Here is a 22,442-nt window from a genome sequence, read left to right as displayed (position 1 = left end):
CAGTTCTCTATGCTGACATCTCTGACCATTTTAAGAACTAGACAGAGTAGTGTAAAATCACCATAGCAAATATATGCACCTCTGTACCCTTCCTAAAATGGAGCGAGATGTCCGAGAGCACTGTGGTCATGATGTCAGTAGTGAGCTCTGTGTTTCCCCCCAAAAAAAAATTTATGGTGTAGTATTCATCAGCTAATAAGTCCAGGAAGGATTACTATTTTTTTTTGAAAATTAATGGCCAAAGATGGTTAACTTTCTGGCAACAGTTGATTCTTTAACCACAATTTAGCAATCGGAGTAACTCTTTAAAGAAGCCTTGATTTTGTTAACGAGGTATATCTGTCAATTAACCTGGCCCTCCCATTTTCAACTGGCATATGCTGCTTCATCTCAGTATGAGCCTTTTTATATGTTGAAATTTCAACCAATGCTACTCCCATGCATCATCCTTCCTTTTACGGACGTCAGAAACATTTCTAAGCTATTAAAATAAGGTTTACATGGAAATGCCAACCCAAAATAATATAGCCATGTGTCCTAACTGGATTTCAAAAGCTAGCTGAAACTTTCATTATTGTTACCTGGACACTAAAGTGTTAAGTTGTGACTCTGTTTTGACATTTGTTTGTCATTTTGATTTTGCCAGGAAAATGTAAAGATTGTTATTAGAGTCAATTGTTCATTGGTATTAGTCAATAAATATGTACTTGTACCAAAAAAACAAAACGTGTGCGAGTTTTTTCGACATTAAACCAAAATATTCATAATTTGCGGCAAAAATGATGTTTGCTCAGTGATGTGATCTAGCTTAGTTTAAGGTTCTCCTTGTACAAAATGTTAGCGAAAAACAGGACTATCTGACATATGAATTAATCTGACACATTAGGGTAAAGATGACAAAGAATTGTCATTCAAGCTGTCCTTTTTCCCTCCACATCTTATCCCCTATGTAAAGGCTAGGGCCTTACATGTCCAGAGTGAAGTTTGCTGAGTGCTTGATGACTGACAATATAGGGGATGGAGGATGGTGAGGTCAGGATTCCACACCCTGGTGACATCCCTGGATGCCCACTTGCTGAAAGTCTATGTGAGGTGGTCTGTTGTCTGCAATGGCCCCTCCCATAAAATAGCATTGATGGGGCAGGGTGTCCAAGGACCGATCCTCCTTCACCTGTATCGTGAGGCATCAGGTGGGTTAAAAACTTCGCTCAGTGCAGAACATGGCAAGGGTGCTGCAGGAGAGCTTGATGTTGTACTTGCAGGAAAATTTCCAGGAAGAAAGTTATTTTCAAATAACCAAAACACAACTTTGCGGAAAAATTTTCATTCTTAGGCTAACAGACAAAAGTAACTAAATAGGCTAAACCCAATAATCACACAAATCAGACACTTTGCACAAAAACAAGACTTCCTGCAATGTGCAGACAAAAAGAAAAGAAAAGTTTCCCAGACATATCCCCTCACACATGAGCTGTATAACATTTTTAAGCAAAATCTAAATTAGTTACCAGAAAAAAAAGGCTTTCTGCCCTATAAATAATAAAATGGCTCTTTATTTCCAGCTGTAAAAAATAGTACAAAGTGCAAGGTGAAAACATAAATCAAAGAACGGATTTGCTACAGTCTTTAAAGGGGGCCTACATTGTCAATATTATTTGAAAAAATATACTTGGACAACATTCGCCACCAGATTCCAATTTGAAGGATGTTTTTGAATGTTAATCCTTGCAGTACTTATCTGCTATATGCTCACCAGTTCCATTTTTTACTGTGTAGGTTCATTTAGGTTTGACCACAGGACTCTCTGCTGACACCTGTCTGTCTGTCTTAGGTAGTGGCAAGAGCAATCGAAAATATACATCTGACAAATCTCCTGCTCTAGCCAGTTCCTGACATGGACAGAGGAGTCAGCAGAGAGCACTGTGGTCAGACCTCAAAAATGTCTGCGAACTAGAAACACTTCGTGGGGAGCATACAGCTGTTGATAAGTACTGTAAGGCTAAACATTTTTGTCTTTTTAACTTTGAAACCTGTTGAATGTTTTGGCCACATTCTAGTTTTCAATTTTTTTCACAATGTAGTACCCCTTTAACATCAAACATTATTGCATGTGTCCTAATTTTTAAAGGGCCTTTTAACATTGCAACAGGACATCCATTTTGTCAGAAAGCACTTCTAATTTTTCCCACAGTTGTTTAAACAGGCTGAACACTTCCCAACGTCTTAAGGGAACATGATCTTGATCCTGCAGCATCGGTGTAGAACATGCAGTAGAAGTGAATGCTTGGGAATCTGGTGTTGTTAGTGGTTCCAATCTCAAAGTAACATAGTCCTAACATTCGAACCTAAAACAAAATGAGAAATAACAAATGCGGATACAGTCCCAACTAGACAAAACATGCCTTAACAAAATTCATATATATACATATATATATATATATATATATATATACCGAGAGAGAGAGAGATATTGAAAAAAGACAGGAGAGAGAGAGTGAGAAAGAGAGAGAGACACACACAGAGAGAGAGAGGGACACAGAGAGAGAGCGAGATAGAGGGAGAGACTGTGAGAGAGACTGTGAGAGAGACACACAGAGAGAGAGACACAGAGAGACAGAGAGAGACAGAGAGAGAGACAGAGAGAGAGACAGAGAGAGAGAGACAGAGAGAGAGACAGAGAGAGAGAGAGAACAATGTAGTCCAAACTTACACTTTATGACAAGGGCCATTTCTGTTTTTCGGTTCACAAAATATACCTGAGTTAAGGGTTCATGGCTATCTTCCTCTTGCAAATCCTCAGTTTCGAATTCACTTGTGGTCTAGAGAATGTCAAAATAATTTGCTTATTAACCTTAATAGAGATTTTGGACCTTGTGGTACTTCCACAGCAAGCAGAAACCCAAAAATGTCAAGACAGTGTTCACATATGTCTCAAAGTTTTCCACAACTTACATTTTGCTCCAAAGTCTGTTGTGGATCCTCAACATTCTGTGATTCCTCCTCAGACTCCGGCTCTTCTTCATTTTCATGTGCTTGTTCTCTCCCTTAGTTTATCACAATAAAATGTCTAATGTTATTGTTTTGATAAATCTAACCTAAAAATTAGGCACGCAAAGTGTGTGCCAATTTTGCAACATTATACACATAGCTATCTCAATGACCCCCTTGAAGAAATGGCTGCTAGTTTGTGGACACAAACAAGGTAGGTAATTGTATGTCCCCTTATTTCGCCACTATCTCCAGATAGGTATAGATCTCTGGCTATTGTTGTACTAACAAAGGGCCTAGAGGAGCATGGAGTAATGTCAGTGTGTTGCCTGGATTACCAGGTCAGGTACATTATATATGTGTGCAATATTCACACCAGGATAGTTAGATGTTCAGTTGAGGGGAGACCATAAAAGGGATCATGTTGAAATTGGGAGTCATTTTTAGTGTGTTATTTCAGATGTTTAAACCCTGAAACTACAAACTTACAAAGATTCAAAGTGTGCCAATCCAAACCTTGGATTATAAGATATAGCTTAGTCACCTGACTCCTGTTTCATCTGGTTACGTATAGTCTTCAGGGTCTTCTTCTGTCGAGTCTTCAAATCACTAAATCTTTTCTGGAGCTGCCTTGGTGTGTGACTTGATTGGAATTTTTCAGACAGACGTTGGGAAAGCTTACGCAGGATTCTGCTTTTCCGTTTATATGCCGATCCCAGCCATGGAGCATCATATAACCGTTGATCCATAAATTTCACCATGAAAACTAGCTCTTGCCTTGTAAATGGTGGAGAGCGTTGAACCTTTGGGCTCATTTGTTCTTGTCCTGAATTGACAGATAATTTCAAAGATCTAATATACTTACAATTAATTTGGGTCATGCTTGACAGAAACAGTTTTCTAACTAATAATGTACGATGTGAATTATCTGTAACGTGCCTTGACCAAGATGTTGTTGCTAAACTTGGCATATTTAGCATCATTTTATAAAACCAGGAAATAACCCCTGTGCATGTATATATATATGGGGACACATGTCTGCTTGGAAACTACTTAAAGGGCTTAGCCCTGACCTAACTAAGTTGCCCAAAAATGGCTAAAGCCAGAAAAAAAAAATAAACTTAACTCTGAATCCCAAAGATAAGATTTAAACCTTACATATGAGCTGATGTTGTTCCCTTCCAAAATAAATTTCATATGTGTCTAAGGGATCTCTGATGACACGTGTCTGGAAACAGCCCGGAGTCTAAGGCAATCCACCTAAGAAACCTCTCATACTCAGTGCAGTTAACAAGACAAGCAGAGATGTAAGCAGAGAGCACTGTGTTCGTGATGTAATCAGAGAGCACTGTGTTCCAAAAATAAAATAATTTGCTCTGTAGTATTCAGCAGCTAATAGGAAGGAAGGATTAAGATTTTTTAATCTAAATTTACAAATCTGTTTAACTTTCTGGCACCAGTTGATTTAAAATCAAAAAGGTTTGCACCGGAGTACCCCTTGAAGTTTGGTTTATTTGGAATCTAGTTTGCTCAAATTTAAAAAAGCATAGCTCCAAAAATAAACAAACCATATGTTGAAGAGGGACCAAATTTGAAGCATCACATCACAGTGAGGACATGCTGTCCTTTGTCTTGTAGCTAAGGCTAGAAGAGATGCGATCATACTGAGTGAGGGGACTGAGGCATGCATATTGATGCCATGTCACCTCCCTTTGCAAGCAATTCTATAATGTGAGCTGCAAGTTTTTGGAAAAAGGTTTTGAGGCTAGGTTTCCACTTGGTTTTTTTCCTGTCATTTTTTGGAAAACTGCCACTGCAGTTTTTGAGCCAAAGCCAGAAGTGGCTTAAGAAGGAAGGAGAAGTCAAAGTCCTTCTTAGATATTTGGCATTAATTCTGTAGACACTTCTGGCTTTTGCCCAAAAATTGCAGTGGTACATATCCCAAAAACTGCCTGAAAAAAGGGGAAACCTAGCCTCAAAGTTTTCACAACATTTAACATTAGATGAACATGGTTAAGCTAAGCTAATGATATTGCGCTCTTGTTTGGGTAATTGGGACAGGTACACTTGGCCAGAGTTGGGATCAGGAATATGTGTTATTTGTAGCCAAATGCTCTAAAGAAATTTCAGGGGGAGGGCAGTGGATGTTAAGGCGAAATTTGACTTACAAATCTTACCTGAGCTTTGCATGTTTGCCATAGCTAACTGAGTTATCTGACTGGAATGAGATTTTTGTTATCCAAGTTGGCACAAGCAACAACAGTTTGGAAAGGCTTCTCCCTCCAAGTATGGAAACTTTAAAATAAGAAAAACAAAAAAGTATATTAAACACTTCCTGATACCAGTTAAGGCATTTTTGGCTTTTTTAATTTGAAAATCTCAATAAGATGTTGAATTCACATTTGGAACCTTCAATCCAAAAGACATTAAAGACAGACCCCTAAATATGTTTGGGGTGTGTGTACACAACCGTTTGCTGTCTGGGCATGCTGTGAGTTTTATTAAGGAAAGATGTGTATAGCCACAGTTTCTTCAGATATGCGCATTCATTTGCAAACTGTTATGACCAAGAAGACACAGCAAATAACTGGTACCTTCCCAGCTGCCAGAGTAAGCATCAAGATTGTGTACATGATAAAGGACATATCCTGCTGGTGTTTGTCTTAGGGGTAGGAGTAAGAGGCTGTCTAGAATTGTTACTATGATCTGTCTGCTCTTGTAGTGTTTGCAGATAAGGATATGTTCACACTGCGGAATCCCCGCAGGATAGCGCGTGCGGAATTCCTGGAGTAAAGGGCCGCACAGTGAACATTACCATCAGTGTGAATAGGTCTTCCGCGCTTCCGCACGACCCGCTCACACTGCTGAATTTCTGCGGCGGACAATTCCGCCACTGAAATTCTTCCGCGCATAGAAGGAACATATTCATTCTTTGCACGGAAGTGTGCCAGCACTGCATAGCCGTCAATGGTGACGCGCGGCACAGTGTCGCTCGGTCCTACCGCCGTCGCCGGCTTCCAGTCTGAATCTCTGCTCGCTGAATTCAGCGAGCGGAGATTCTGTTCCCACTCTGTAGTGTGAACATACCCTTACCGTGTGCAGGCCCAGCAAGTCCTCCAAAGATTAAGCCTAGCTAGACTGCACTACCCCCTCCACAACCAATAGCATGTTGGGGGTGTGTGCATCTCACCCAATCACAGTGGCTTGTCTGAGTATGCATTTCTCTTCCTCTGCTTGCTAACCTTTAAGTTCCTGGACCTGTTTGATTCAGTCCCCCACAATGCACCCTCCATATAGTTATATGTTAAAGACAAATGCAGCTTCTTAGTCTCTCCTATCTAACTATATGTAGGGTGCGTGTTGTCTTCCGCTTAGCAGGGTGTTCTTCAGGCGCTCCTGGCATAGTACATGGTGAAGACAAACATGTCTACCAAATAATGTAAACATTAGACCCTATGCTTGGGATAGGGCAGTGGTCTCCAACCTGCGGGCCTCCAGATGTTGCGAAACTACAACTCCCAGCATGCCCAGACAGCCATCGGCTGTCTGGCCATGCTGGGAGTTGTAGTTTCTCAACATCTGGAGGTCCGCAGGTTGAAGACCACTGGTATAGGGGATCATTTTAACAGCATTACACTGATCCAGTGTGCTCCAACCTGCTGACCTACAGATGTTGCTAAACTCCAATTCCCAGCATGGCCGCACAGCCAACCTTTGTCCGGCCATGCAGAGAGTTGTATTTTTCAAACATCTATCGGTCCGCAGGTTGGAGACCACTGGACTAACCTCTGCCTGTGCATGTGTATTTTTAGCAAACCTAAATCAGACATGGCACTATAATCCGCTTTGTGTCAACCCTAGGGTAACAAGTCCTTCTTTCTAACCAGTTTACTTACCTCTCCCCCGTTTCACGATCTTTTTTCCTGACGTCGCCGCTCTTCCTGGGGACGAAAAAGGATCTTAACAACATATAACAAATCAAACAGGTTTTAACTGCTATGACAACATAAAGGAATCCAGGCCTACTTACCTACAGTGATGCTCATGAGTCCTTCTTGCTTCCTGCTTGCCTCCGGATTCTTAGTGTGCGTTGGGTGTCCGTGCACGCACATTTTTCTGGCAATTTTTGGCGCACGACAGAAGCGTCATTACGTCAACACGTTGGGCATGACCAGAACATTCTAGGCGACCTAATAGCTTATAAATACTGTGGCTGACATCTGAGTGTGGAAACACAGGAACAAACAATGGTAATTGTCAACAAATCCCAAAGATCCGAGTTAGCATGAACTAGATAAGCAAACAAAAAAAAAATCTTTAGGGGAGGCATACACTTAATTAAAAGAGCATCCCAACCTTACAATCTCATCTCCCAAAAAAAGGGCAAAAGATTTTAAGCCAAAAACAGTCTTTAAAGTAGGCTTAGGGTCCTCATTATTAGCGGGGAACATTTCAAAGTTTTGGGGTGGGGGTGATATATTTTGGGTTGTGGTGTTTCGGTTAGTTACCCATGCAATTTAATTGGTTGTTAGGGGAAACTCACATACCTTAAAATATGTAAGGGGCTGAGCATTTGCTCATTCTCACTATTTTGACAGGGATTCTGTTGACCAACAATATCATTTGAATGAATTAGAAAGCGAAAAACATATTTCTTCTTTTAAACCCCAAAAATGGCAGGCCACCCCAAAGTTTGTGGGCAACGATTCAGCTTGACCTCTGCCTAATATTTGCTAAATATGACATAGTTATACATTTTAAAGGACATTCCAAATGTATATTAAGAATAACATAGAAAGGGGTGGCAGACCAAGGTTTGCAATTGCCCCTAGCAACCAATCAAGTAGCTTCACCCCTTTTGGAAAATGTTGCCCCTTAATTTGACATTTGGGCTATTCTTAAATGAATTAAAGAGCCTAGGCAGAATTGGTAGGACATGTTTGGGTCAAAGTTTGTAAAGTAATGTCTAAAAATGTCGCAAATATATCAAGCTCCTAGCTTGCCTTGCCGCAGCACACATACAATTTCCGAAGGTCCGAGATGATGAAATGGGATATGTGCACAGACATTTAGTGACAGATAAAGGAGCCATTAACTATTCGGGGCCTGCAGACCCTATCCTAAGCAGCTAGTGACTCCGAGATGTGATTTTTTAAAGCATGGCCAATTTTGGCCACGGGAGGAAAATAGTGTTAGGCAAGGATTTTGAAGGTGGTAGAAATATCTGACAATCACGATAAACTTTGGGATCAAAAAAAGAGCAGTCCCACCACGTTTTTTAAATACATTTCCCGTATACCTTTGCAATGTGAAAACCATAGGGAACTCTATTGAAAAACGTAGGCATTGACTATCCCTTGCCTTAGTCCCAAAAAGATGCATCAGGTTGTGTCCGTTTTGCAGCCTGTCCTTTTTTTGTTGTTTTTTAAACGTATGCCAAACCGTAGCATAATAAGGCTGCCTTCACATAACGTTTGCCCCATACTGTTTGCCATCATTTTGGCAAATTAAAACCATATGGCAAAAAAACGGATGTAACAAGATTGTCAAAAGGAAAACGTATGCGATTTTAAAATGTATCCTGGTTGGCAAAGTGCATACAGTATTGTCCGTTTGTGGCAAAGTCATCAATCCCTATGTTTTTGATTTATTTGTCCATTTTTATTGGGAGTGGTGTTGGGTGTGGACTTTTGGATGCAAATCCTCAGGGGCAAAGTACAAAACGTATACGGTTTCCTTTATGGAACTGTATACATGTGCGTTTCCCATTGACATCCATGTTTCACAAAAACCGAGGCGGTTGCAGTGCGTGTTTTAAACCGGAGCGTAAAACGTGGCCACCCATGGTTATGACTCCGTTTGAAATATCGTACTGAAACCGCATAGGTTTTTTTTGGACATGGACCTTAATGTGAAACGCACATGTCTACGTTTTTGAATTTGCACAGGCGCATTTGCATCCTCAAGTCCACACTCAGCACCCTGCAAAATGTGGATGTATGGGTTTTTGCGTTAATCCAAACGAACCGAACTGTATACACTTTTCCAAACAATATACAGTTGAAAAACGCATACACTTTCTTTTTTGCCAGACTGTTACCTCCTTTTTTGTGCCATACGGTTTTCGTTAGAAAAAAAAAAGGACAACAGGATGTGCAAAACGTGAGGTGAGCACAGACTCTTTTTGTTCCTGTGAAAAAATGTAGGCAAACTGATGGGTTCACACCACATTTTTGCAAGACAGTTCCCGTATACGTTTTCCATTTGAAAACTGTATGGAACAGTATAGAAAACCTTAGGCATTGACTTTATATTGAAAACAGTATGCCCAAAGATGCATCAGGTTGTGTTCGTTTTGCATCCTGTACTGTTTTTTCCCGTAAGCAAAACTGTAGCCTGCCTGTATTTTTTGGTCCGGGTAAAAAACATTCTGGAACCGAATACATTTTTTGGTCAATGGGAACAGGACAGAACCGTATGTGCATAAGGTTCTATCCGTTTTTCCCCATACTGTTTTTGATTTTGCCCTTTTATTTTTACAAAAAACGAATGCAACCGGACAGCTTTTTTCAAACCGGATACGGTTTTTAACCGTATAGGGATTAAAATTCTGAACTTTGGGATACAGCTTCGTCAGTTTTTGAGGAATCCTTTTTTGTACCAAAAACCATAAACGGGAACTGTATTGCAAAAACGTGGTGCGAACCCTTACATTGGAGTCAATGTGAACCATACAGCACCCTTTGTTTATACAGTTACATCCGTTTTCACCATCCGTTTTGGGACTTTGCACAGTTTTTAAATTTGGTTTTGAAGCCAACAAATGAAAATTAATTCATAATGTTGGGCAAAGTTCCAAACGTAGCCTTTTTGTACAAAAAAAAAGTATGCAAACGGAAGCCAGTTTGCAAACAGTTTACGGTTTCGAACTGTCTACGGGTTAAAATGGGTACACACATTTTGATACAGTTTAGGCATGTTTGGAGGAATACGTTTTTACTCCAAAAGCTGAGACGGGAACTGTCTAGGCAAAACGTGGTGTCCCCAACCCCATAAAAGTTACTGGCTACGTTAGTTTGCAGTACATGTCCGTGCATAGATACCATTTCAGGAGATGTGAGCTTTTGGAAAATCGTCTCTGTGCTGCGAAAATTACAATCGGGCGGGTAAGGCCGAGCAACAAATATGAAAATGTAATTTTTAAATTTTTCGCCCTTCAAAGATTTCGGACAGTTTGGATTTATTGCCGGCCTTAATAACAGCTGCCACAGAACAAACCAACACAAGGCACGACACTTTGCCAAGACTACGAAGACGAAGACATCAAAGAGTCTTTCATCCACGTCTACAGTTAGACTCTTTGCTTGAGGAAGAAGTTCACCGAAGCTTTCGATTAAACAAGGCTGCCATCCTTCATAAAATTGAATCGGGCATCGAGTGCAGGACGAGACGATCAAATGCTGTCACAGGGATCACCAAAGTAATGTCTGTCCTGTACTTTATGTCTAGCGGAATTTTCCAACACTGCGCAGCAAGTAGATTTGGATTGAGCCAGCCATCTTTTAGTCGAGTCCTTCAGCAGGTTTTAAAAGCAATGCTGAGGGTGGTGAATGACTACATAACATTTCCAAACTCAGCTGAAGGCATACGGGCTTACAAGCAGGCATTTTATGCTTATGCTGGCATGCCTAATGTACTTGGCATTGTGGACTGTACTCATGTAGCCTTAATTCCCCCCCCCCCCCGCAAAATCGGAAAGAGTGCACAGGAACAGAAAGATGTATACATCAATCAATGTTCAAGTTGTAGTTGGCCCCTTTATGAACATAATTCATGTAGTTGCGAATTATCCTAGATAATGTCATTATTCCTACATCCTGCGTTGTTCGGAAATGTATTCACGTTTTGAATGAGGAGTTTATGGGAACTCTTGCTTGTTAGGTAAGTAATTGTCCAGATTCCTTTTTTCCTGGCCAAGGGAAAAGATCTAACCAATTTAATTAACTGGGCACCATGAGTTATTACATAGTGTTTTTGTTGCTACAAAAATGGTGCAGCCAGAGGCAAGAAAATGCTTAGTCCACTTTGCGTTTTTGTCATTTTTTTGAAGCCTTTTGGGTTTTTTGGTCATTTTTCTTGCGTTTTTTCTCGTTTGAAAAATCGCAGCATGTCGAGGCTATGGTGTTTTATCAGCAAAACCATGGCGTTTTTCTCCCATAGAAGTCTAGGGTAGGAAAAAAAAAAACATGAAAAACGACATGTGGAAGTTAACATTGGCGTTTTTGCGGGTGGTTTTTATTCTTTTTTGGACTTTTGAGATCCCAAAAAGTGATGGAGATAACTTTTTTTAATTAAATTTCATAGGGTAACATTAAACCAAAAAGATTAAAAATCTACATTAGTGTTGTAATACATTTTATCTAACGAAATGAATATTTTTTCGAAAACAATTATACAGAATTTTTAAACAGTAAGCTATTTATGTGGGCGGCCAGGGCACTAAAATTTACCCGACAATTCTAAAAATATGTGTATATGTGTGTGTCCTACTACTCCCAGCATGGACCACACTGTTCCATGATAGGAGTAGTAGTACTTTGACTCAGTATCCTCCAGTATACTGTATAGGCTGGCCGCTCTTCTCTGGTCCCCTGTACTGCCGTATATTTAGTAATATTCATATTTCCCGCTGAGATGTGATTGGCCAGAGGGTTCTAGCCAATCACAAATGTCTGGGCAATATGAATATTAGAAAAATGTGTGCAGCTCACAACCAGGTATTCGAGGTTATTGTGGTTAAAGGATTGATCCCCATCAATCCAAATGGGTAAAAACTAAAACAAAGATTAACCACACCTCAAGAATACTACCCTAGGTCACAGTGAATAATTGTTTGAGACATAAAATTTTGAAAAAAATGCAGATTTTATTAAAACAATAAAAACCTAAATGGTTAAAAATATCAGAGCAATGTCAATGTTATCTTAAACTGTCATTGGGCCCTAATGACAGATTTAGAAAATATGAATATATATATAGCAACCACCTAATATAGAATAATCTATAGATGTTAAAAACAAATGCAATTTTTCAACGGCATATAATGATCCGGAGTCGACTATTAGTCCGGCACCTATGATGAATAAAAAAGGGCTGATAGTCCGGCACTTGTAATGGAAAAGGCAAAGTCACTTGATGGACTGATGTATAGGTGTATAAAAAGCTGCCCACAGTTGTTAGACAAATGCAAAGTTCAACCTCACCCTGGCTGCTGGTCCCATACTGCGATGGGCCGATAGTTGAAATTCTTGTGTTGGCTGCAGCAATCCCAGCGTGAGAGCCTGGATGGATATGGGCTCCGGCAGGAGACTCTCTCGGGAACGGTCCATGGTATCGGCAAATACCTGGATGTGTATCGGACCTTCGCTGGAGAGATCGTGGCTGGGTTCTGGTATTGCAGGCAGCAGGTTGGTAATGCGCTCAGTGGAAGAGGATGTTTGATGAATGCAACAAGTGGTGCACAAAGTTCTGGGCCGGCTTCAGTCTAGGTGGTGCGTGCGAATTGTGCTCTGTTCGGATTAGATATCAGCCTTTAGGATTGCTGCAGCCAACACAAGAATTTCAACTATCGGCCCATCGCAGTATGGGACCAGCAGCCAGGGTGAGGTTGAACTTTGCATTTGTCTAACAACTGTGGGCAGCTTTTTATACACCTATACATCAGTCCATCAAGTGACTTTGCCTTTTCCATTACAAGTGCCGGACTATCAGCCCTTTTTTTTCATCATAGGTGCCGGACTAATAGTCGACTCCGGATCATTATATGCCGTTGAAAAATTGCATTTGTTTTTAACATCTATAGATTATTCTATATTAGGTGGTTGCTATATATATATTCATATTTTCTAAATCTGTCATTAGGGCCCAATGACAGTTTAAGATAACATTGACATTGCTCTGATATTTTTAACCATTTAGGTTTTTATTGTTTTAATAAAATCTGCATTTTTTTCAAAATTTTATGTCTCAAACAATTATTCACTGTGTACCCTAGGGTAGTATTCTTGAGGTGTGGTTAATCTTTGTTTTAATATGAATATTAGTCTAGATACGGCAGGGACCTGAGAAGAGCGGACGTCCGGCTGCATCTATACTTTATACAGGATGATCGCAGCTGATGTCTAGAGTGACATCAGCTGTGATCATTTCCACTACTACTCCCAACATGGAGCCCACTGTGCTCCATGATTGCAGCTGGAGTACTTTTGCAGATCGCAACAGGTGTCAGAGGTGATGCTTGTTGCGATCTATTAATGCAGGTACTAAAGCTCCCATCATGGAGCAGAGTGTGCTCCATGTTAGGGGTGGTAGTAGGCTGTAGCTAGGGACATATCACAGCGGGTGTCAGGAGTGACACCCGCTGCGATCATCCATTCTCCCTGAGATGCGGAGCGCTCCTGCGCTCTGCATCTCCACACTGTACTCTGGCCGGACACTTAAGAATTCATATTCCCCGCAGCGAACTTGAATTGGCTGAATGGTTTCAGCCAATCACAAGCCCCACTCACTGCGTGAAATCTGAATTAAGTGTCACATCATCCATCCAAAGCAGTGCTGCGCCTCCAGCTGCTGCAAAACTACAAGTCCCAGCATGCCCGGACAGCTTTTCGCTGTCCGGGCATGCTGGGACTTGTAGTTTTGCAACAGCTGGAGGTGCAGCACTGATTTGGATGGATGATGTGACATCCAAAGCATGCTGGGGGTTGTAGTTTTGCAACACACCCGCATCACCCCCGCCACTCCTCACTGCTCCTCACTGCTCCTCCGCCGCCTCGCCCCAGCACCCTCCGGGGCTGGGGCAAGGTACTGGAGGGTGCTGGGGTGAGGCGGCGGCCCGCAGTGAGGAGCAGTGATGAGCAGCGGGGGTGAGGAGCAGTGAGGAGCGGCGGGGGTGAGGAGCAGTGAGGAGCGGCGAGGGTGAGGAGCAGTGAGGAGCAGCAGGGGTGAGGAGCAGCGGGGGTTATGCGGGGGTGTTGCAAAACTACAAGTCCCAGCATGCCTGGACAGCCTTCGGCTGTCTGGGCATGCTGGGAATTGTAGTTTTGCAACAGCTGGAGGCGCAGCACTGCTTTGGATGGATGATGTGACACTTAATTCAGATTTCATGCAGTGAGTGGGGCTTGTGATTGGCTTAAACCATTCAGCCAATCACAGTTCGCTGCAAGAAATATGAATAATTAAGTGTCCGGCCAGAGTACAGTGGGGAGATGCAGAGCGCAGGAGCGCTCCGCATCTCAGGGAGAATGGATGATCGCAGCGGGTGTCACTCCTGACACCCGCTGTGATATGTCCCTAGCTGCAGCCTACTACTACCCCCAACATGGAGCACACTCTGCTCCATGATGGGAGCTGTAGTACCTGCATTAATAGATCACAACAAGCGTCACCTCTGACACCTGTTGCGAGCTGGAAAAGTACTACAGCTCCCATCATGGAGCACAGTGTGCTCCATGTTGGGAGTAGTAGTAGAAATAATCACAGCTGATCATCCTGTATAAAGTATAGATGCAGCCGGACGGCCGCTCTTCTCAGATCCCTGCCGTATCTAGACTAATATTCTTATTTCCCAGACATTTGTGATTGGCTAGAACCCTCTGGCCAATCACATCTCAGCGGGAAATATGAATATTAGTAAATATACGGCAGTACAGGGGACCATAGAAGAGTGGCCAGCCTATACCGTATACTGGAGGATCGCCGTGGCTGACAAATGTGACAGCCGGGGCGATCTGACAGTGAGTCAAAGTACTACTACTCCTATCATGGAACAGTGTGTTCCATGATGGGAGTAGTACTAACTAAAAATGTTCTAAAAGAAGTTTGAAAAAGTAAACAAAACACAAATACACTTTATTAAACACATGATTAAAAACAGACTTTTTGGGAACATCCCTACAGCATCCTTTTTTTGGTTTGGTGTACTAACCAAAACAAAAATAAAAGGCTGTTTCCACACTTAACAAAAAAAAAAAAAAAGGCAGGACCCACAAAATTTTTGGGTGGCTTTTTTGGGGGCTTTTTTGGGAAGCCCTAGAAACGCAGCACAATTTTGCAAGGGGAAACTTAGCCTAAGGAAAGTACATATAAACTGTATAGGAAAGTAAAAAAAGATTAGGCCACTAAATATATATCTTGATATGTGTGTGTGTGTGTGTGTGTGTGTGTGTTCAAAGATACATGAGCTTGACAGGAAGATTGTTAGCCTTGAATCACATAGTCAGGTTTAACACCGCCCAAAATAAAATTAGGGTACACAGGGGTCCAAGAATAACCACAAAGGAATATATCAAAAATATTAAAAAATTAAATTAAATTAAAAAAACACAGCCACAGCAGTGTTACCAACATACATGCCTTAAAAGAGAACTTAAAAAGAAAAAAAGAAAAAAATATTACCTTTGTCACCAAAGGAAACATTTATAAAGATTGCTAAAATATAACATGTACAATAACACAGTAATACAACCAACACAAAAACAAAAAAATAAGAAAGGGGCAACAAAATTAATTGGAGGAACATTTTACACAAAGCAGGAACAAAGTGGAAGCATTTTTAACTAGGTATCCGGAGGGAAAACACATTTCCCGACATTTGGAAGGGTTTTTACAACTGGTTGAGACTTGAGTGGTTTCAAAATCCAAAACACTCCACTTTTCTGGAGGATTTATTTTTGCAAATGTCTGGATTCTCTGAATTTGTAGGATTTACGCCCATTTTGACAGGAAAAACGCCCCCTTTGTATTCTCTAAAAATTCCTTGTAGGGTTTTCGTCTTTGTAGGTTTTTTTTGGCGCATACTGGTGCAAATTGTGATGCAAAGGACGTGCAACAGAAATTTTGGCGCAAAACCCGAGAGAAAGCGTCGGGATTAGCTTAGTAAATAAGGGCCAATGTATCCTAGAAAAGAAAGACTGGATTTTCAAAAAGGCATTTCTCCAATTTGGCATAGAGATGATTCCTCCGTAGGCATCATAGGACCAGATGAACATGAGTACGATGCTCTTCCAAGTTGGAATAATTCAGTATGTCATCCAGATAAATGACTACACAGGTATAGAGAAGGTCCCGGAAGATATCATTGATGAATTCTTGGAAAACAGGTGGAGCATTGCAAAGGCCAAATGGCATCACTAGGTACTCAAAATGTCCATCGCGGGTGTTAAAAGCCGTTTTCCATTTGTCTCCCTGTCGAATTCGAATCAGGTTGTAGGCACCACGTAAATCCAGTTTGGAGATGAGATCAGAGGAAGAGGATAACGATTCTTGACCGTGATCTTGTTCAGACCTCTGTAATCAATATAAGGACAGAGAGAACCATCCTTTTTGCTGACAAAGAAGAATCCGGCTCCAGCTGGTGACGAAGACTTCCAGATAAATCCTTTTTGGAGGTTCTCTTGGATGTACTCTTGCATGGCTTGAATCTCTGGGACAGATAAAGGATAGATTCTACCCGAGGTGGCATAGTCCCAGGCAGTAAATCAATCGGGCAGTCGTAAGGATGATGTGGAGGCAAAGTCTCGGCCTGTCTTTTGCAGAAGACATCAGAGAAATCTTGTTAAGGCGTAGGCAGACCTGGCATGGGAAAAATGGCATGCAGAAAGAATTTTTAGGCTGGACCGACTCTAGACAACGATTATGGCAGCATTGTCCCCAGCGAGTGACCTCTCCGGATTTCCAATCAAGCTGTGGGGAATGGAGTTGGAGCCAAGGAAGACCGAGTAGTATCTGGGAAGTACAATGAGGTAGCACAAAGAATTCAATCCTCTCCTTATGTGAGACCCCCACTTGCAGAAGGAGGGACTCCGTGCCATATGGTACTCTACAATCCAGATTTTGTCCTGTGACGGAAGAGATGAACAGAGGATTGGCAAGGTGACTCACTGGAAGGCGATGTTCATACACGAGTGAGGCATCAATAAAATTACCAGCAGAACCAGAGTCCAAAAATGCAGTAGCGAAGAAAGAAGTCTGAGCAGAAATGTGGACTTGTACGGAAATATTCAAACGAGAAGAGACGGTGCACACACCCAGAGAAGTCCCTCCTACATATCCTGAGTTTGGACGTTTTCCTGGATTCTGAGAACAGGCAGGGCAGTCTTTGAGGAAAGGCTCCAGACTGGCACAGTATAGGTACAAATTCTTGCTGCAACATCGGAATCTCCTCCTGGGTGAGGCGGGTATGATCCTCTGGCATAGCCTTTTCAGAAAATCCACTCTCCTTTTGGAGCTCCTCCTGTCTTCCGCACAAACGTACATCAATTCGTGCGGCCAAATGGATCAGCTCACACAGGTTAGACGGAAGATCTTAAGCAGCAAGAGTGTCCTTTATGCTACTAGAAAGTCCTTTTTTAAATATAGCACACAAGGCCTCGTCGTTCCATGCCAATTCAGAAGCTAGGATACGAAACTGGACTGCATAGTCTCCCACAGAGGAAGTCCCTTGACTCAGGTTAAGAAGCGCAGACTCGGCAGAGGAAACACGTGTGGGCTCTTAAAAAACGCTGCGGAATTCAGCCAGAAAAGCCATGAGGTTGAAGGTAATTGGATCGCTACCATCCCAGAGTGGAGTAGCCCAGGCCAGGGCCTTCCCAGACAAGAGACTGATCACAAAGGCCACCATAGCACGCTCCGTAGGAAACTGATCCGCCATGAGCTCCAGGTGCAAGGAGCACTGCATCACAAAGCTTCTACATTGCTTAGAATCTCTGTCAAACTTCGTGGGAAGGGGAAGACGAAGCTTTGAAGCTGAAGGTACTGCAGGGACCGGTAGAGACTGCTGTTGCATAGACAGAAGTAACTGCGCCATGGCGGACATTTGATTTAATTGCTGCGATTGGTGGACCAACTGCTGCGACTGACGGACCACTTCGGAGGAGAGATCCGAATCCTCAGGCAGGGGTACCTCAGCGGGATCCATAGCCGGATCTTACTGTAAGACTCACCGCAGATGGCAGGTACCCAGGAAGTAGATGACCCGTAATACCACAGTAGTCTGGAGCAGGTGAAGTAGTAGATCCGCTGGACCTGTGTGGCAGATGACGCGGGCCGTACCAGGGAGCGGAGTCTAAGCTGCTGCTGGTTTTCACCAGAGCCCGCCGCAAAGTGGGTGGGACTCGCTGCAGCAGGCGACACCCAGGTCACTACCCCTGGCACGACTCTACCACACAGGCGGCTGAGGTGAAGCGTGGTACCAAAGGAATAGGGAAGATGTTGTCTGGCAGGCTAGAAGTCAGGGCTGGTGGCACAGGAGCGTAGTCAGTAGGGTAGCAGAAGGTCAATAGGCTGGCGGCTAGAAACTCGGTCAGGTCACGGAAAACAGAGGTCTGGTACATGGCAAGGAATAACTAGAAGTGCTGCACAAGGCAAACAAAGATTCAGCAGGGGTGCTAAGGAGGAGCTAGAACTTATAAAAAAAGGTGCAGGTGATACTACTAAATATGGGCGCACTGGCCCTTTAAATTTCCCAGCTCCGGCGCGCTGGCGCGCCCGTCGGAACGGAGGGACAGAGGCCGGGGACAGAGGTGAGTGACGGGCTGGGACTCGCATGCAGGTCGGGACACGGGGGAAGATGCGCTCACGGCCGGAATGTCCGGCCGGAGCACCGCTTATGACAATTAGTGACTCACAATAGAGTGATATAAAACGTGATCTGAATAAAAACAAAGCAAACAACAACAATAAGCATATGTGAGAAAATCAGGGTTAAAATCAATGCGCTCTGCGGCGCTGAGGTTTCCTTGTGTGTATGCCACTCTACTCTGGCGGCACCAGGATAGAGATTGGTGAGTGGGATATAGATAGTCTCTTAATTGTAATCCTTTGGGTGCATGAAGCTGCATTCTGCAGCACTGGAGGCCCCTCAAATGTGGATAACTCTACCCCGGCAGCACAGGGAAAGTTTTGAGTGGATTTGGGGATTTGGCACACTGTGCCTCTTACCAGCAATGTCTTGGTGCCTGGTTGCGGGAAAAAGGTTTTCGACGGGGAGACATCCACAGGCAGACGGGTTGTGTACAACCCCGGAAGCGTGCTCCGGTAAATTTCTTGCGATACGGTGAATGATGTTAAAGTACTGGGGTACACGTGATAGAGGCTAGACATGTTTCAAGGTACTCATCTACCTCTTTTTCAATAGCAATGGCTGACTGGTTGTGGAGAGGTACTATTGTGTAATGGATCTGTCACGATGCCGGCTGGCAGGTAGTGGATCCTCTGTGCCAGAGAGGGATTGGCGTGGACCGTGCTAGTGGATCGGTTCTAAGTCACTACTGGTTTTCACCAGAGCCCGCCGCAAAGCGGGATGGTCTTGCTGCGGCGGTAGTGACCAGGTCGTATCCACTAGCAACGGCTCAACCTCTCTGGCTGCTGAAGATAGGCGCGGTACAAGGGAGTAGACAGAAGCAAGGTCGGACGTAGCAGAAGGTCGGGGCAGGCAGCAAGGATCGTAGTCAGGGGCAACGGCAGGAGGTCTGGAACACAGGCTAGGAACATACAAGGAACGCTTTCACTGGCACGATGGCAACAAGATCCGGCAAGGAAGTGCAGGGGAAGTGAGGTGATATAGGGAAGTGCACAGGTGATAACACTAATTGGAACCACTGCGCCAATCAGCGGCGCAGTGGCCCTTTAAATCGCAAAGACCCGGCGCGCGCGCGTCCTAGGGAGCGGGGCCGCGCGCGCCGGGACAGGACTGACGGAGAGCGAGTCAGGTACGGGAGCCGGGGTGCGCATCGCGAGCGGGCGCTACCCGCATCGCGAATCGCATCCCGGCTGGAGGCGGTATCGCAGCGCCCCGGGTCAGTGGATCTGACCGGAGCGCTGCAGTGAGGAGAGTGTAGCGAGCGCTCCGGGGAGGAGCGGGGACCCGGAGCGCTTGGCGTAACAGTACCCCCCCCCTTGGGTCTCCCCCTCTTCTTAGAGCCTGAGAACCTGAGGAGCAGACTTTTGTCTAGGATGTTGTCCTCAGGTTCCCAGGATCTCTCTTCTGGACCACAACCCTCCCAATCCACTAAAAAAAAGGTTTTCCCTCTGACCTTTTTAGATGCCAGAATCTCTTTGACGGAGAAGATGTCCGAGGAGCCGGAAACAGGAGTGGGAGGAACAGATTTGGGAGAGAAACGGTTAATGATAAGTGGTTTAAGAAGAGAAACGTGAAAGGCATTAGGAATACGAAGAGAAGGAGGAAGAAGAAGTTTGTAAGAGACAGGATTAATCTGGCACAAAATTTTGAAAGGACCAAGATAGCGTGGTCCCAACTTATAGCTAGGGACACGGAAGCGGACATATTTAGCGGAGAGCCATACCTTGTCTCCAGGGGAAAAAATGGGAGGAGCTCTTCTTTTCTTATCCGCGAACTTCTTCATGCGTGATGAAGCCTGTAAGAGAGAATTTTGGGTCTCTCTCCATATGATGGAAAGATCACGAGAAATTTCATCCACAGCGGGCAGACCAGAGGGCAAGGGGGTAGGGAGGGGGGGAAGAGGGTGACGGCCGTACACCACGAAAAATGGGGATTTGGAGGAAGATTCAGAGACTCTGAAGTTATACGAGAATTCGGCCCATGGTAGAAGATCTGCCCAGTCATCCTGGCGGGAGGAAACAAAATGTCGTAAATAATCACCCAAGACCTGGTTAATTCTTTCTACTTGTCCATTGGATTGAGGATGATATGCAGAAGAAAAATTTTATTTAATCTTGAGTTGTTTACAGAGAGCCCTCCAGAATTTAGACACGAATTGGACTCCTCTATCCGAGACGATCTGCGTGGGCAACCCGTGAAGACGAAAAATGTGTACAAAAAATTGTTTAGCCAACTGAGGCGCTGAAGGAAGACCAGGAAGAGGGATGAAATGTGCCATTTTGGAGAATCGATCAACGACCACCCAAATAACAGTGTTGCCATGGGATGGGGGTAAGTCAGTAATAAAATCCATACCAATCAGAGACCAAGGCTGTTCGGGGACAGGCAGAGGATGAAGAAAACCAGCGGGCTTCTGGCGAGGAGTCTTATCCCGGGCACAGATAGTGCAGGCTCGCACAAAGTCCACAACATCCGTCTCCAGAGTCGGCCACCAATAGTAGCGAGAGATGAGTTGCACAGATTTCTTGATGCCCGCATGACCTGCGAGATGGGAAGAGTGGCCCCATTTGAGGATTCCGAGGCGTTGGCGTGGAGAAACAAAGGTCTTTCCTGGAGGAGTTTGCCTGATGGAGGCTGGAGAAGTGGAAATCAGGCAGTCAGGAGGAATGATGTGTTGCGGAGAGAGTTCAACTTCAGAAGCATCCGAGGAACGAGAGAGAGCATCGGCCCTAATGTTCTTATCGGCAGGCCGAAAGTGAATTTCAAAATTAAATCGGGCAAAGAACAGAGACCACCTGGCCTGGCGAGGATTCAGCCGTTGGGCAGACTGGAGGTAGGAGAGGTTCTTGTGATCGGTGTAAATAATAACTGGAAATCTTGATCCCTCCAGCAGATGCCTCCATTCCTCAAGTGCTAATTTAATGGCTAGAAGCTCTCGATCCCCGATGGAGTAGTTCCTCTCCGCCGGAGAGAAGGTCCTAGAAAAAAAACCACAAGTAACAGCATGCCCGGAAGAATTTTTTTGTAGAAGGACAGCTCCAGCTCCCACAGAGGAGGCATCATCCTCCAATAGGAAGGGTTTAGATGGGTCAGGTCTGGAGAGCACGGGAGCCGAAGAAAAGGCAGACTTGAGCCGTTTAAAGGCGTCTTCCGCTTGAGGAGGCCAAGACTTGGGATCGGCATTTTTTTTGGTTAAAGCCACGATAGGAGCCACAACGGTAGAAAAATGTGGAATAAATTGTCTGTAATAATTGGCGAACCCCAAAAAACGTTGGATAGCACGGAGTCCGGAGGGGCGTGGCCAATCTAAGACGGCAGAGAGTTTGTCTGGATCCATTTGTAGTCCCTGGCCAGAGACCAAGTATCCTAGGAAAGGAAGAGATTGGCATTCAAACAGACATTTCTCTATTTTGGCATAGAGTTGATTGTCACGAAGTCTCTGAAGAACCATACGGACATGCTGGCGGTGTTCTTCTAGATTGGCAGAAAAAATCAGGATATCGTCCAGATATACAACAACACAGGAGTATAAAAGATCACGAAAAATTTCATTAACAAAGTCTTGGAAGACGGCAGGGGCGTTGCACAGGCCAAAGGGCATGACCAGATACTCAAAGTGTCCATCTCTGGTGTTAAATGCCGTTTTCCATTCATCCCCCTCTCTGATGCGGATGAGATTATAAGCACCTCTTAAGTCCAGTTTGGTAAAGATGTGGGCACCTTGGAGGCGATCAAAGAGTTCAGAGATGAGAGGTAGGGGGTAGCGGTTCTTAACCGTGATTTTATTAAGACCGCGGTAGTCAATGCAAGGGCG

General features: G+C 43.8%; 1 protein-coding gene across 1 annotated transcript; it reads right to left on the bottom strand.

The window, feature by feature from the left end:
* Nucleotides 1–2,195: 2,195 nt before the first annotated feature.
* On the bottom strand, nt 2,196–7,008 carry LOC130291908 (uncharacterized). Its single transcript, XM_056541341.1, has 6 exons — nt 6,885–7,008; nt 5,166–5,283; nt 3,533–3,814; nt 2,953–3,044; nt 2,757–2,819; nt 2,196–2,345 (listed from the first exon to the last, which is right to left on the bottom strand). The coding sequence occupies exons 2-6, from the start codon at nt 5,185–5,187 to the stop codon at nt 2,196–2,198; spliced, it is 609 nt and encodes a 202-aa protein (XP_056397316.1). The 5' UTR covers nt 5,188–5,283; nt 6,885–7,008.
* Between the last annotated feature and the right edge of the window lie 15,434 nt (nt 7,009–22,442).

This window comes from Hyla sarda, chromosome 9, assembly GCF_029499605.1.
Source record: "Hyla sarda isolate aHylSar1 chromosome 9, aHylSar1.hap1, whole genome shotgun sequence".
NCBI classification, from domain to species: Eukaryota; Metazoa; Chordata; class Amphibia; order Anura; family Hylidae; genus Hyla; species Hyla sarda.
Note: the sequence above shows the minus strand (reverse complement) of the source record. Positions and strands in the feature narration are given on the sequence as shown.

Bases quoted from the DNA above. Each gene is read 5' to 3' on its own strand.
- LOC130291908 (XM_056541341.1), bottom strand. From the start codon at position 5,187: ATGGCAAACATGCAAAGCTCAG. The intron at 3,815-5,165 runs GTAAGATTTGTA...CTGTCAATTCAG, and splicing joins GGCAAACATGCAAAGCTCAG to GACAAGAACAAATGAGCCCA. The intron at 2,346-2,756 runs GTATATTTTGTG...ATTTTGTTTTAG, and splicing joins GCCATGAACCCTTAACTCAG to GTTCGAATGTTAGGACTATG.